Source organism: Solanum pennellii, chromosome 1 (assembly GCF_001406875.1).
Source record: "Solanum pennellii chromosome 1, SPENNV200".
Taxonomy (NCBI): Eukaryota; Viridiplantae; Streptophyta; class Magnoliopsida; order Solanales; family Solanaceae; genus Solanum; species Solanum pennellii.
In genome coordinates, this window is record NC_028637.1 from 102,795,329 (window position 1) to 102,811,544 (window position 16,216).

The 16,216-nt window shown below is 36.8% G+C and overlaps 1 protein-coding gene across 4 annotated transcripts in view; it reads right to left on the minus strand.

Annotated features, from left to right (window-relative positions):
- LOC107030054 (DExH-box ATP-dependent RNA helicase DExH7, chloroplastic) overlaps positions 1 to 16,216 on the minus strand; it is a 28,422-nt gene that overhangs the window by 5,368 nt on the left and 6,838 nt on the right. The window contains exons 10-30 of one of the 4 annotated variants that reach the window (XM_015231461.2): positions 15,660 to 15,739; positions 14,642 to 14,764; positions 14,137 to 14,223; positions 12,320 to 12,420; positions 11,538 to 11,595; positions 11,300 to 11,365; positions 9,329 to 9,411; positions 9,035 to 9,218; positions 8,547 to 8,693; positions 8,347 to 8,448; positions 8,089 to 8,241; positions 6,479 to 6,583; positions 5,455 to 5,595; positions 5,260 to 5,349; positions 5,103 to 5,159; positions 4,301 to 4,384; positions 3,905 to 4,003; positions 3,689 to 3,829; positions 2,249 to 2,319; positions 1,469 to 1,538; positions 697 to 789 (exon numbers count right to left, since the gene is read on the minus strand). In XM_015231461.2, the coding sequence (XP_015086947.1) occupies positions 697 to 789; positions 1,469 to 1,538; positions 2,249 to 2,319; positions 3,689 to 3,829; positions 3,905 to 4,003; positions 4,301 to 4,384; positions 5,103 to 5,159; positions 5,260 to 5,349; positions 5,455 to 5,595; positions 6,479 to 6,583; positions 8,089 to 8,241; positions 8,347 to 8,448; positions 8,547 to 8,693; positions 9,035 to 9,218; positions 9,329 to 9,411; positions 11,300 to 11,365; positions 11,538 to 11,595; positions 12,320 to 12,420; positions 14,137 to 14,223; positions 14,642 to 14,764; positions 15,660 to 15,739 (2,135 nt within the window). The other 3 variants (XM_027918074.1, XM_027918077.1, XM_027918078.1) reach the window with 3 other exon arrangements.

The window sequence follows — 16,216 nt, forward strand, 5'->3', positions numbered from 1 at the left end:
TATATATATATGAAAGTTCTCACACCTTTTTGTTCCATGCTATGCACCAAAATCAATAACATGGTATTCTTATCAAATCCCTTTCCCCGACCCAAGTCAAGGGAGATCCGCACATCTTAATTAATGATCTCTTTATATCTCTATTCTGTAACATAGAAATAAGAGACAACCCTCATATCTTTAACGTTTTTGTGAAATTAGGTCTAAGGCCTAACTCACACCCCAAAAGCTAGGTCAAAGGGAGGAGGACTGCCCAAGCCTTACAAGTAATCCACCCATCTCATTAACCATCGATATGAGACTTTTGTCATTCTTTAACACCCCCACCTCACGCTCAGTGCTTAGCATCTGGTGCATGAGCAATTTGATTTTTAGGGGCCCCAACATTGGGTGAGACTGGCCCTGCTATGATACCATGTGAAAATTAGGTCTTAGGCCTAACTCACACCCCAAAAGCTAGCTCAAAGGGAGGAGGATTGCCCAAGCCTTACAAGGAGTCCATCCATCTCATTAACCATCAATATGTGGCTTTTGTCATTCTTTAACAATTTTAACTGAAGCCCAATTGTAGATTCAAGGGTAAATGACAGACATCCTTCTGGCATGAAGGAAACCAACATATGATACCTATACCGAGCCATATCCTATCAAGTTTGAGACTCTGAAGTGAATAGGAACAGCTAGGCTTTAACGTACCTTAAGAACTGAGGAATGATCTGAATTTATATTAAAAGGTTGTGAAATATCAGAAAGCCAACTGCCAAGCTTCTCTTTCTTTTTCCAATCAACCTGCATTCAAAAATTATTTCAAAGTTAAAACACTATAATATTGAGAAATATGACTTCCAGCAGGAAGAGAGGAGATAAAAACTAAATCGTCTAAATACTTGGTAAATTTTACAGGTTTAACCATTTTGATAACATGTATAAATCCATTGAAGCTGAAGGCATCAATTGGAGTCCACAAGTTCAACCAGAGTTGGCACGTAAGTGATAACCAGTCAAACCACCCTCAAATCCGGAAGACTGAAATCAAACAACTCTCTGATGTGACGACTGACAATACAGGTCATACTTTTGCAGACTAAAACAACCAGAAGATATCTCTACCACTCAAAGGCCCACCTCGCCCCCATAGAAGTTGCAATGATGAAACCAAAAAGCAAATTGTTATGAAGATAACGATGAGTTGGCTTGGAATGTGCATATAACTGCAGTTCCTAAGATCCTTAACATCCTAACCTTTTGAAGTAAACATGGTCTAATATTGTCCATGAGATACCTACAGCCGTGTTTTTATTGTTCTCTTCACTTTAAATGTCCAGAAAAAGCAGGTAAGTCATAGTTCAATTTTATATATTAAATTCACTAAATTAATACCATCCAATTTAAAGGATGAGACTGCAAATCATAAGTCATAAATTAATAACGCAAACTTCATAAATATGCATCTCACAAATAAAAGTACCTCCGACTTTTTTGGGAGGTTGATGAGTCCAATATCAGCTAGCAACGTTCCAAATTGTACTCTCATGTCTCTGGCACAATAAGAAATGTATTAACAGTTGGGGAAACAATCTGAGGTTTACAAAGGGAGGTAACTGGGAAGGAGGTATAATTCTCGCAGCTCAGTGCCTCACTCAGGAAGAGCTAAACGTTGCAAACCTGCATAAATCCAGTTTTCAGAGTTTGTTGCATATCATCTTTAATGGAACTTTTTGAAGGATCATTATAAGTTTAAAATGCAGATTGGTGCCAATGATTATTATGATAAATGGTAATGGTGAAAGACTGGAAGTAGGTGTGGGAGGCTACATAAAATTAAATACAGGTAGGTACTGTATATGCTGAATCCATTCTTTAATTTGCAATTTGTTTTTTACCAGTACTCACTTCATAAATTGAAGAATAGATTCAGGATCAGGTAATGGGCTTGCTTTCAAGTACAAAAGATATGGATAACGACAATCATAGTTCCATTAGTTGAATCCATATTCTATAGCCCCAAGGCATTAACACCACCATCAGTTTTGATTGAATTACAAGAAAACTGAGCTACATAATGCTTCTTTCGAAATTGGTCAGGCATTCCAGAGTAGGAAATAGTACCCCCAAGGCCCAAGGGCTACAGGATATACTTTGCTGTTAGAGAAGCTTTAACATTGTTAAAATAACTGTTAAAACTCACTGCATAATGAGGGATGAATCAATAACAAGGGATGCACTTAGTATAACATCAAAATCCTACCTTATCATGTACATGACAGAACTGCTCAAGAAATATGAGCTGCAAAACTGCTTTGCTGCTTTGACTCCTTTCTGCCAGAGAGACAATGAACTGCATCAGTAGCATAGCTTAAAGAATGACAATGCATACATTAAATTTTCGGAAATAACCTTTTTTTATGAGTAAAAAGTGTTGAAATACATATAAGTACATTATCAATAGACTAAAGCCCTGTTTGGATTGGCTTATTTTAAGTGTTTTTAAGCCAAAATAGTTTTAAAGCACTCTTTTAGTATTTGGGTAAATTAAAAAAAGTGCTTATAAGCTAAAATGACAAAAATAAGCCATAAGTTAGGATCTCTAACTTAATAGTCAATCCAAACAATAAATGACAAGAGAGAAAACACAATATTAACCGATCCACTTGGGCCCTACTAATTCTTATTTGACTAACAATGAACAATGTCGTCACAATTCCGTATCAGATATATGCTCTTTCTGCAAAACACAATATTGTTTGGTCTGTTACCGAAAAAGCAGAAGCAATATTCTTTGGGAAATCTCTGTGGAGTGGGTAAACATTGAATAGCCATAGATAGAGAGCATCTGTTTAGCCAAATTAGTCAAGATTAAAGTTAGGTCATAGTTCATCCTAACCAGCAGTGATCTGTTTCATATATGACTGATGGAAATCGGCTTACTAATAATTAACAATCTCATGCGACAAAAAGAACTACGCCTTTGATCATACAGTAGTACCCTAGGTCTGACTCTACACAAATATTGAGAAAAGTTAAAAATTGTGAGTTATTTTCTAGTTGATTATGCATTGACTTTGCAGTTTTTGCGAAACAAAAAAGCAGAAAGTTGCACTAAAGAAGTAAGTGTGGATCCCCCACAACTTATGTCATATTAAAGGTCGGGTTTTGAAATTGACAAAACATAGCAGTAAACAAATCTATCAGGGATGGAGGTAGTAATACTTACTATAAATGCTAAGCACCAAGCACTAATCAAAGTATCATGATTGATCATACGTTTTCCATGGCAAAAGTCAATTCACACCTAAGCTTTCAATTAATTCTTCCTTTTTTTGATAATCGAGAATAACTGAGGACATTGGCGCTAAGTTTGAAACTCGGTAGACAACACACCCCTCTATGCTTCTCAACATAAATACCAGCTCTCTTTTCTGGCAGGGTTCGAGAACCCACTCATCAAAAGCTACACTCTCTACCAATAGTCTAAAGCCTGGGAGGAAAGCTTTCAACTTCTGATGCAGGCTTAGAACCCTGCCACAAACAAAAGCTGGTATTTAATTGGGAAGCATAGAGGAATCAGCCTAATATCAACCCAGATTTGTACCTATGTCACTACCCTTGGGATTTCTCAGTCGGGCTGTTAAAATGTGATACACAGTCAGTTACTTCATAAGTGGTTACAAGTTAGTAAATCACTAACCTCCCGCAAAATTTTCTCCCACTTCTTATACGCTACCATCATTAGGAGATGGTCAGACTGCCAGTTACCACTGTCAGAGTCAGTTTCACAGCCAAGCTTATCACTCAAAAGTGCCAGCTTTGCTCTTTCAACATTTTGCCTCTGCATATGCATGCCATAACATAATTAAATTCCATATCGACATCACCGAAGCTTTTAAGAGATGAAGATACAAACCTCATCTTTTGGATAAACAAATGGAGACTTGTAACTCAGGAAAGCTGAAATAGATAGAATTGGTGACAAGCAGCCAAATACTCCACCATATAGCAGCATCTACAGTTCCACATTTAAAAAATATAAGATAATAGTGGTCAACAAAGCCCAGAGAACCAGGACAATTGGTGAACCAATGAAATTTTAATTCATATTGAAAATTGCCACTCGTAGAGAATCATATGTTTTGGTAAATTTTCTACGTACTACTAGTATACAAGAGATCTCATAGATTATTATTTTTCTAGAAATCCTAAATAAAGTTATTACCTTGCCAAAAAAAAAAGTTCATGAATTTAGGGTTGTAATAATGAAAATATATAAGATGTTAAAGAAAAGGGATAATCACATGACTACCTTCCCCACCAACACATCAACGGGAAGTCTCGCCAAATGATACCCGAGGGGAGTTAACTCTTCATTCCCTTCAACGGCACCAACCTGAATATAAATTGAAATATGAGATTATCACCTTTAAGCACAGGACTCTGCAGTTCAACTGGCATTTCATGCAACAAACAATATTGTGATTAAGCAATCTTAAAATGGAAGCACGGGAATGTATTTTTTATGCGCTTTAAGAAGAAAGAATATGGACAAGAGAATATTAAGGAAATGAATGAATGCAAGTGCACTGCATGTAACAAACCAAGCTATGCAAGATAGCATACCATCTTGCATGAACATTATCAATGATACCATAGAAAATGGAACCATCCAAATACATGACAAATATACACCTCAATACTAATGAAGCATAGTAGAAAGTAGAAACTTATATAGAAGTACATGTTGACATACAAGAAACAAAAGCAGATGTTTCAAATTACACAAGACTTTGTAGAGTGAATGGGTCCTGATACCTTACACACCCATCCCATTTTATATGACGACATGTGACTAGATAAAGCATAAACGCACTAATATTAGCACTTTATTGTATAAATGAGTATCTTCCAAGTGAAGGATTTAAATTTAGTCTTAGCTCTTCTCTTAAAAGTATTATGTTTCATTCATCAACATTTTTTTATAAATTTTTCTTTCTAGGAGAGTAACTCAACTTCCATATCCTGCTGTTGACTTATGATGTCGTTATTATAGAACATGCAGATGTTGATGCTAAGAAACCAAAAGACAGATTCATCTCCATGGAGTATACCTCATACAATAAAGAAATTGCTGACATAATAGCCTCATCCTTTGGAGGTTCAAGAGCCTTAAAAGACGCAGTTTGGAAGACAAAAATGAGTTAGAAAATCCGTAGAACAAAATATATAAAATTGCATCTGAATAATTTGATTAAAAAAATAAATCACCATAGACAAAAATAGCTTTATGCTTCCAAGTGATAGCAATTTGATTTGTAAGCACAATTCTACTAACGGCATTCGCAGCATCTCCGGGATCTAGCGAGGTCAAACTAAACATCAGTGCGATGTAAGAGAGGATTATCTGAAACAAAGAACAAAGTACCAGATAAAATACGAGGAAAACCAACTAATAGCCTGTACCTGGTAAGGACGCATGAGTTTCTCATATCGGTAAGAAGTATAGAGACAAAAGCAGATTCCTGGCTTTACACGACCAGCTCTGCCTCGGCGTTGCCTTGCATTTGCTTGAGATATCCAATCTTCAACCATGCTTGACAATTTCTAAAAAAGAAGTTTACACAATAGAAAAACATGATTACCGGTGCACCAGACTCTGGAGACAAAGAGCAAAGGGAATTGACATTTCTTCAAACGAAACACATAAAAGCAGAGGTACCAACAAGTAAATCATGTCTTTTAGAAGTTTAGCAATAAAATCCCATGGTTGGATCCAGAAAAGTCTAACAGGCTGGTTACACATTACACTTTATTCAAAATTGAACACTCAATTTAATAAACCAGATGATGTATGTACAAGACTCATTATGCCTTGACCTCGTCCTCAAGCAAAAATACATTTTTTCCTTCTGTAACTTCCATGTTATCAAAAACATTTCATCGGCTAACCAGTTTCCAAAGAAATACATCTTTTTGAACTTTTATTTTACCTAACAGAGATGACAACACATGTGTGTGCTGAAACTTCTCTTCTGATGATATACTTCTGGACCTAGTCATAGCCAACTACAGACAAATATTTTTCTATCCAAATCGCAATGCTGAACATATCACACAGACAAATTCTAACTTACATAAAAAATCCAAATATGATGAGTGCAAACTTCAGATTGAAAATGTCTCCATGATTACATGCACACAGTTTTAATAGCAGTACTGCAAGGCACCAGCTATTATCTAGATGGAGTTGCCATAACAGTTGTATTGCGATTCAGAGCTTGAAATGTCTAATAAAGTAGATGAAATAAAATATTTCAAATGTCAGATATATTCATGTAGAAGCAATGAAGCCATATGGGGGGACCCTTATATTAATTATTATAACAGAGAACAGAAAACATGCAACATAAGCTGTGTTTAGTTGAGACAACAATCCTCTGAGATAATCAGCTTTGACATTTGCTATGTAAGAGAGCAGAAGACTTACCTTCTTCGGATTATAGCGATTTTCTTTGTGTTTTCCACAGTCAACCACATAAACCACATCATCTATGGTTATGCTAGTCTCTGCAATATTTGTAGCTATTATAACCTGGAAGTGGTGAATTACCAAGCAAAAATACAGCACAATAAGCAAATGAATCACTTAAAAGTAGGCAAAAATATGGTGATGACTAAGAAGAGGGTTTTGCACAGACTCCACGTACAACTCTCAACTTGAAGTTGAATACGGCCGAACATGGAGTAAATGATGAGCATGCATATCTAGAGAAATATAATAAATTTATGCATTATCTACAACAAGATAAATAGACAGAGCTTGTTCCATGTTGGACCTTTCCATTCGTCAATATCATACAGGACATAGTTGTAAATGTGTTCTTGCGAATGACTGACTCTTGAGAAGAAAATCGTCAATGCAGCTTTCAGATTTAAAGTTATGTAAGACCCTCCAAAATTTCCTAACATAGTTCTTCATCCTAAACGACATCAAGAAATGTAGCCTTTTCTCGGCTGCCTATGAAGATAGTACTCGCAACAATAAAAGGATGTCATACACTCATGCTGCCACTACTTAACAATGAGGAATGTGAAGCAGAGTAGTGTGGCACTTCAGGAGCCAGTCACACGAGCAGATGACAAATGTATCAATCATATCTTTTGAAATTATACATGAATTATGTCAGTAGATAAGGGTTTCGATGCAAATTAAATGGAAGTCGCCAACGAAAGCTGAAAAGTAGTAGTTGCGGGATTAGGCGATAAGGAGTGGAGCAGCAAGTGTTTTGTTGATGACATAGCATTAAGAACATGGGAGAGCTAGGATGAAGAGAGCTTGTTGCTTCATCATACAGGTGTAATTAAAGATGTGAATCTTTGGTATTAATAATTAGTACAAGTTCCAGGGTTTTCCCAGATTGCAAGAGCAATCAGAGCATTAACTTGCATTGGACAATGATAGGATATGCAGAGAAGGGAGTCTCTTTCTCAGCTAAAGAGTCTATAATACTTCAGAACACTTCTACTTGGTATGTGCAATAGCAAAAGAAGATCCAATTGCTAGTTCTGGTGAAAGGCAATTTGCAGCGCAAGCATCTGTGCCATTCAAGCATTTTCTAGGGGCAAATCATTCTGAAAATTTATCAAAATGAATTCCTGCAGCAAAACAACAACTTACCATCTTCCAATATTAGTTTTTATTTTGGAGGAAGTAAGTAAAATTCATTGCTGGCATCAAGAACATGCAAAAAGTTACAAAAATGAGGAGTTGTCAACTCTGATACAAAAGGAAATTAAGATGCTAAAGAGCTGACAAAACTCAAGAAGTGTCCAATGCTAGTGGCAGGAGTTAGTTTACAACAGCTATATAATGATAATAAGCATTTAGCCTTCAGGGAGTAATTACATGATTTAATTGTGTTCAGACAATGCAGATTAATAACAAGACACTGCACTACCAAGAACCAACACATGAAAGAGAACAGAGAAGCGCAGAGGGGAAAAGAACCCAAATTGAAGAAGATAGAATGCATACAACGGAATCAGATACAATAAATTTCTCAATGAAAAAACATGTGATTGAATACAAAATATTACCTTACGGATATTTTCTGGAGGTCTCATAAACACTTTTTTCTGATCCTCAGATGCTACAGAAGAATGCAAAGGAAGAATCCATTCAGAAGACTGTCCACTAAACTGGAAGGACACAGACAGTCTATCGAGTAAGGTGTTTATTTCGGCAACCCCCTTCAGCAGAACACAATTCACAAATCAATCTTCTTTTCTTCTGCAGACATAAAACTTCGAAAGAGAAAATCAAAACGTAAATAAATGTTAAATCAATGAACTTACCGGTAAAAAGACTAGTATAGCACCATCAGGGTATGTTTCATCAATGTAGCATACCAGGTCTTCGAGAAGATCATAATCAATCATGTCTTCATTCAATTTCCTCTGAGATAGTGAGAGATGGTTCATCACAGTATTCTTTCAGTGAAGTTTTTAGGATCTTAATTAGCATCACTGAAGAGGTACTTTTAAGAAATAATTACCAGATTTTTTTGAGTTTGTGCACTGTAGTTTTGATAATTACTGGGATCATAATAGGGATTTATGTACTCTTCAGACAGCAATGACTCATCACCCCATGCAGAGAGGACAAGGTTCTTTTTCCCCCTATGATTGCCAATAGGAGCATTCTGCACTCATACAATTGGAAAGATATAAGAAGCTCTTGAGACTTGAGCTACATAAACAAAAAGTTAACAGACCGAACTTCAAGTCAATAAGGAAGATCTACTTCAGCTGTAAGCCAACACCAGAGCAACACTCATAATGGTTTGTCAGGATCTATTCCTTACTAATAATTGATTTTAATCAGAAATTAGTTCAGCTGAAAGTAAATATTGGTATAAGAGAAGCTTTAGAGCAGTTCCAAAGCAGAAGCTAGAAATTGCCAATGAGAGCATATCTAGCAAAGAAACACAATTTCAAATATCAATCCATCTAAATGTCAATTAAGGCAAGTAAACTATTTTACCTTTTCCCTAGTAGATGTTCCATAGCTTAAAGAAGCCGGAGAATCAGATGCAAGGCGGTAATTGATACTCTCATAAATATCCTCGAGAAAATAAGTTGAAACAGGATGTGTTCGTCCTTGAGCAATAATTACAGGGCAGTTACCAAAGTAATGAGAAAACAAATGTGAATCTACTGTCGCAGACCTGATGTGTAAAACAAAACAAAAATTTCCTCTATGAGCAGTCATAACTATAAAAAGGACACAGAACAAGATAATGGTTGCAAGATATTGATAAACAAAATCAAACCATACATGAGTATAACTTTCAGTTTTGCCGTACAAAGGGCAGATTGCTTCTGGATGAGACTCTTCAAGACAATGAGCAGAAAATCACCCTGGTTTTAAAAGAGATCCATTAATATACAACAAAGTACAGGAAGAACCAGAGATTAATGGTATATAAGTAGATAACAGCAAAAAGTACAATTTCCCTCTTCAGTTTGATAGTCCTAGTCATCTAGTGAGTAGTGAGCAGATAAAAAGAGGGTCTCATGAAAATGAAAAAGAACCATGGCTATCTTCAAGAAGATGACAACAGTGGCACCCAACTATTATAGACACAAAACATTGGGATTTCAGAATTAAATGACTGTGACAAAAGACAAGAAAGCAAGTCATCCTTTCTGTTACTAGAGTAAAGGGCTTATAATGGGGTGTCCAGCAAGAGCATTCAGCCTTTGCCATAGCTGCAACAATTTGCAGAAAGTGTGACATCAAAGCTAGATTTCAGAAGCAACAATGATTATAAGCATCCCGCTGATGTCTCAGAGTCAGAGTGTCATGGAGTCTAATAAATACTGGAGGCTCAGTCAGGAAGTAGCTTCTTTGTGTGCCTAAATTTGGCAGCAATAGCACCGGTAGTACACCAACCAAATGAAGAAAAATGGAAGGGCTTCTGAAAGAATGTATAGCAGCAAGTTACAGTCCTTTCTTCAGTCCTCTTAATGCCCAATGAAGTATAAAAGTCATTTGATTACTTCTTTCCAGAATTCATAGCCATGTGCAGTTCTTCCAAATTTGTCAAAATGATAATTACCATACCTTTTTAATAAGGTAAGTAATGATACCAGTGTTGGGGAAATCGTAAATAAATAAGTAGTGAGAGCTAGATCAAAATATGGTTCTCAAAGAAGTCAGTCAGTCCTCTATATATACAAGAACCATATCTATGGTTCTTCGTAAAATCATATTACCCATAAGCTCTTATAGTCAGTATGGCTCAGGTTTTCTGTAATTGTCAATTTGGATTCACGGGTGCCGAGAAAGGTAAGCAATTTACTTAATTTGCAGCAAGAAAGAATGATAATACGTCAGCTTGCGTTTGATGTGCAAAAAAAAAAGTGAGGACATGAACAGATCATCTTGCATTGTCAGGTGACCAACTCGCCAATGGTGAGAGATCTTAAGATGGTTCGACAATGCTAGGGACAACGACTGAGCCCAAAGAATTAGGCACTAATTAATTAGGCCTTTAGAAATGACAAAGGGCATGATATGCTGCCCCACAAGCACTCATGTGGGTCTTATTAAAAGAAAGAAATATGAGAGCATTTAGAAAGAGAATAGCCTCTCATTTGTTCTCTCTTTTATTCCTCTCTCAATGCATCCACAAGGTTTCAATTTGTAGAAAAATTGGGTGATTTTTTCGGAGATCATATTCTACTATAGATTCTCCGCCTTTTGGTATATTGTTTGCATACAAGATATTTTCCCATCATAACTATGTCACACATTTCACTGATTTATATTCTTCATTTTCCTCAAGCTTTTAACATGTTTAACCAACCAGATAGCAATGGTCTATATCTAGATGGCCACCATTAGTAGGTACCTAATACCATAGGAATCAGCATAAGAGAATCTAAACAACGTGCTTTCATATTCACATGGTCAATTTTTGATAGCCTGATCTATTTTTTTTAATTATATTTTTTTGATAACCGAGAAATCCATCTGTGGACCCGCCCCCTTTGGACAAATCACAGCCTTCTAAACTCGGTGGATAATGGGCCCGCCCCTCTACCCTTCTCCACTTCTATACACCGGGCTTTGCGTGGTGTGGGGCTTGAACCTGCGACCTACGCCACAAATCCTCCACCTTTTGCCACTCGAGCTAAACCTTGGAGGCTAGCCTGATCTATTTTACAAGCAAGTAGTGGAAATTAAATAAACTTGCTCGCCATAATTCAAAAACACATGTCATGCAGTGCACAAAAAACTCACCAGAAGTGACCTCTCATGCACTTCATCAACAATGATATGACTAACACCAGCCAAACTTTTATTTCCCTGCAAAATAACACATTAAATTGCACCAAAAGATATTGGCCAATATTTCAGCATTCTGTTCTAAAAAGAACAAAATTTAAAAAAAGGTGAAGTGGGCAAAGATTATGTCAAATAAATTCGAAACACAGAACAATATAGTCGGTAAGCATGCAATAATTAGTAGGAGACTTACTGAAAACATTCTCAAAAGAATGCCAGTTGTACAAAAGAGGAGCTTTGTTCTCTCATTCCTGAAAGAAGGTAAAAAAAATTAATAGATTATGTTTTGATGTAATAATCACAACTTCACAAGACAATCACAGAATCATTGCCGTATTTCATTATTAATGATGATAATAGTTTCTAAAGCATGAATATAAAATGATACTTATTCTGGGTAGAACCACTGAGTGGGAGATTCCTATGTTCTTACATGATGACAACGAAAACCATAAAAAGCTAAGTGAAAAAAGGTTTGCTATGCTTAAGGAAATCTAAGGGAACATGACTCAGCAAGAATGATTAGATCGCTGACTAAACAAAAGCAGATCACAGTGGGAGTTGTAATAGTAGCAGAGCAGTGATGCGCAAAATTGGCTGTCCATATGAACCCAAGTATCTTAAAACTCAACACCTAAATCGTTCGAAGTCTCAGATCCAATGAGCAATATCTAATCCTACTTTTCCCATGAGTCATGTATGGTAGACCTGATAAAACCATGTTTAAAGTGATCAAATGAAATGAATAAACCAAGTGAAATGACAGCGCAGAATCCATACATCCAGCCACATAGAGATAACTGACTGGTTTTATTAAGCACTGGTAGCTTCGCCGACACTAAAATGGTAATATAAATCAATTATCAGAGAAGCATGAGTCAACATGACATCCAATTTCATGATTTTGTATCCCTTTTTTTGGGGACAAGTGATAACAATTTAAAAATGAAGACTTCGGCAAGCCGGAAGCAATACCTTGCACTATCGAGGCGAACTTGGTAACCAACCAAGGACTCACTTGAACCTGGTGAAGATTCACAACGCTCATCAGCAACTCTTTCAGCCACAGAAGTAGCCTAGCAAAGAGAAAATGACAATCAGCAATTCTTATTGTCAGTGATAGAAAACCTAAAATGTGGGTGTAAAAAGCAAGATGAAAGCATTGCCTAATGACATCTCAACAAAAGTGAAGAGGAAGAGCCTCCAATCACAGCTAAACTATCGCAGAAAACCTATATTAGCAAGAAAAAGGAAAAACTATCTAATCGAATTTCTGAATTCCATGCATGTGTTCTTCAAATATGATCAGTATTGGGACTGCAAGTGCACAACCCAGCTGTGGCAAATGTTCACCAATATGAGAGAGATTAAATGGGTGAAACCAGGAAGGATCACAGAGGTTTTGAAGTGCTGGAATAGAGGTGGAAATGCACGAAGAAAGGAGGAGAGATGGAAGATTGTCCCATCATGCATATGGTGGGCAGTATGGCTAGAGAGGAACCAGAGATGTTTTGAAGGAAAGCAGAGCAACATACAAAGATTTAAGCTTAATTGTTTAGCTCTGTATTATTTTTGGTGTAAACAAGTAGTCCTAGATAGCTTAGAAGTAATCAGCACAACTATAGATTGGCTGTAACTTGGTAAGTAAGTAGGTATAGGATCCTATGTAATTACAACACTTATGGAGAGGAACTACACTTTTGAGGTAGCATACCTGTGGATAAATATAGACTAACTGTTACATTTCTCAAAAAAAAAGTATGATCGGTTACTTCATAATGGTAAGTGATCTGATATACAAGAGTTCAAATAAGCCCTGTCCTTGATGTGATACACTCATCTAAATTGGAATGCTTCACCATACTCCAACCAATTACTTTGATCTTCAATGAAATCCAACTAATAACTTTTGACCCCAAGTAGAAGTTAGAGAATAGAGAAGGAATTGATCCTTTCCTGAAGAATATAGGACTAAGGACACAAACTAAATGATCGAACTGATGAATCTCAGTCTAGGTGGAGTTTACCAGCACATAGGTAGTCTATGTTCCTAAAAAAGGGAGTCTCTGACTTCCACTTAGCTATTCTCTGAGCTTGCTTTCCAGTCTATCTTCAAAAGTAGAGAAGGTTTAGAGGTCAGTAAGAAACTCCTCAATCAAGATGAATGAGACCTTTCATGAAAGTCTTAGTTGGACTCTACACCGCTACGCACCTTACGTCGATCTAGATGATAACAAAGCCTTTCTTCCTCAGGAAGGAGTAGAGACTTAGCTTCTGTTTGACCTACAATTCAACTAACGACAACATTAATCCTTATTCTTCAGCCACTGTATAACAAGGTTACAGAAAGGTAGGATGAACTAGAAGCAAGAACCAGCAAGATGCTCTGGAGTTATCTTACAAGGCAGCATAATTCAAGGAAATATTGTTGTGCTTATGTGTATCTTAAAATGGTTGGATGACAAACCTTCAAAAATATTAGATGGTTCTGCACCCACAAAATGTGTCAAACGGAGCAACATTAATAATGGAACAAATCCCAATATTCACATACTTTACCGAGATGGACAAGGCATCATAAAGTATAGATTTTATCATAGTCCACAGGCAACATTCCACAATAATGGCAAAAATATTGGCAGCTCCGCGGAAGTCATAGAAGTTGAGAATTTCAGCAGAACAGGTGCATGGAAAAAAGTACATTTTCTTTTGAATCAAACAAGCAGACGATTAAAGAACTGAATTCCAGAACCAATGTTTCAGTTAGTGCAGGTATGAATGGTAGCACTGACCGCGATTCTCCTTGGTTGTGTGCATATAATGTTACAGTGTCCCCCACGTCCTGATTCAATCATGTCATCCAGTATAAATTGAGGGACCTACAGAAATTAAAATGTAAGATGTCAATGATTCTAGATACAAATGTGAATTTATAAGTTATTCTCCATTACACATAAAAACCATCTTGGTGACTTCTTAAGTCAATTAGCTTTATTTGGAAAGTTCTCTGACATATTCTCTAACAACTGTTTAGGTGAGTAGGATCTTCTCCACAGCCCACTATCTGAAAATAAGAAGCACTGATTTGCTAATCCCCTTGGAAAAAGATTTATTTGACAAAACACATCAGGCTAGGATCGTTGCAATAAAATAAGGGAAAGAAAGTTCTCCAAAGAATGGGAAAACAGGACCAAAGCACATAACTAGTAGCACCTAAACAGAATTGAAAGCTGCGCCTCAACACAGTATTGAAGTAATTTTGGTACAAAAAAAAGGAAAAGTTTAAGAGTTCAACACCTGGGTTGTTTTCCCGCAACCTGTTTCCCCACAAATGACCAAAACATCGTTCTCCTCTAGTGAATGCAGGATCTCGCCTTTTAAGTCAGCGATAGGAAGGGCAGCCCGTGATTTTAACATTTCCTGCTTGGAGAACATAATTATCTTCAGAAATTGAAGCAGACAAAGAGGTAAGTAACATCAATGATAAATGTTTAAAAAAAAAAATTAAAATTATGAAGAGAAAAGAGGGAAATAAGGAAAGCCACTATGTAATGACTCCTATGGAAATGCATGATGTAAGGCTGGATAAACTTTAACCACCATTATGGCATATGCGGACAACCTGAAACCTCAGATCCCAGCAAACAACTGCCCCAGGTCAGTTGTTAAGTCATGAAAGCTCTACCACAATAATATGAAAAGTGAGAAACCAATCTAGGCTTATCAAAGCTACAGACAACCTCTTCATCGCACCAGGCTTGCCTAATGTGGGTAACCTCTCTTATGTGGTTTCCGAGTTACTGCATAGGAGCGGGGGTTTTACCCTGCGCACCCAAAGGGTAGAGGCTGCGGGTTTTCCTTGTCACAAGAAAAAAAGACCTCTACAACAAAAACGAAAAAGAGCCGTTTGTATCAAAACTAAAAAATGTAAAGAAATATAGTAGTTGAAACCCTAGCTTGCAACAGAATGCATATCCCCACCCCCACCCCCAAAAGAAGAAGAAAAGGAAGACTATACATATCACAGCCCTCACTGTTACTAAAATGCTGAAAGTGCAACTGCTAGAGCCCTCTGGTTCTTTTAATTCTGTCTTCATGATCTTTCCTACCTTTTGTTCCTTGTCATCTTTCAAGTTCTTTCATCATTCAAATCTGTGTTATTCAACAGTGATGCATATCTATGTAAAAATGAAACAAGCAGCCCAAAGTGAATGACAACTCCATAGTAGATGGCGTTAAAGTTACAGCAGAACTAACACAATCTCATCCAATGTGCCACATAATTTTAATAGTATAGAACTAGAAAGGCTCTGACCTGGTACTTCTTCAACTTCTTCCTACCCTCCTGCTCCTTTTTCAGAGAGAGACTTTCTGCTTCTTTAAGTGGATTTTTGGCTGCAGAAAACAAAGAGATTAGTCAGCAAAGAAACCATTTACATTCTGAAAAAGCAATGAACTCCCAAAAGCCTCCACAAACCTGCAAAAACTAACAGGTATACAAGATCTTGTAAAAGCCAATAACTAAAACTCACTGTTTACCACTTTACCCATCCCCTAAGGGCAATATGCTGAACCTATAACTCAATAGAAAACATTATCTGTTTGAGGTACTTCCATTTTCACCGGCACGAGACAATTAGTTCACTTGTTTTGCGGTTCTAACCTATGAGTCATATCTTCCCCAAAGGAAGGAAAAATGAAAAACAATCTGCATTAGAATGGGACAGATTGAACTGCAGTAGACATCTGAATAAATCATTTATTGCCAGCTCAATGAACAGAAAAGAACAAAATGTATATAGACACAATCACCAAATATTAAAGACATTATATCAGCAATTCTTTGAGAAGCAGCCGTAATCTAGATCCATG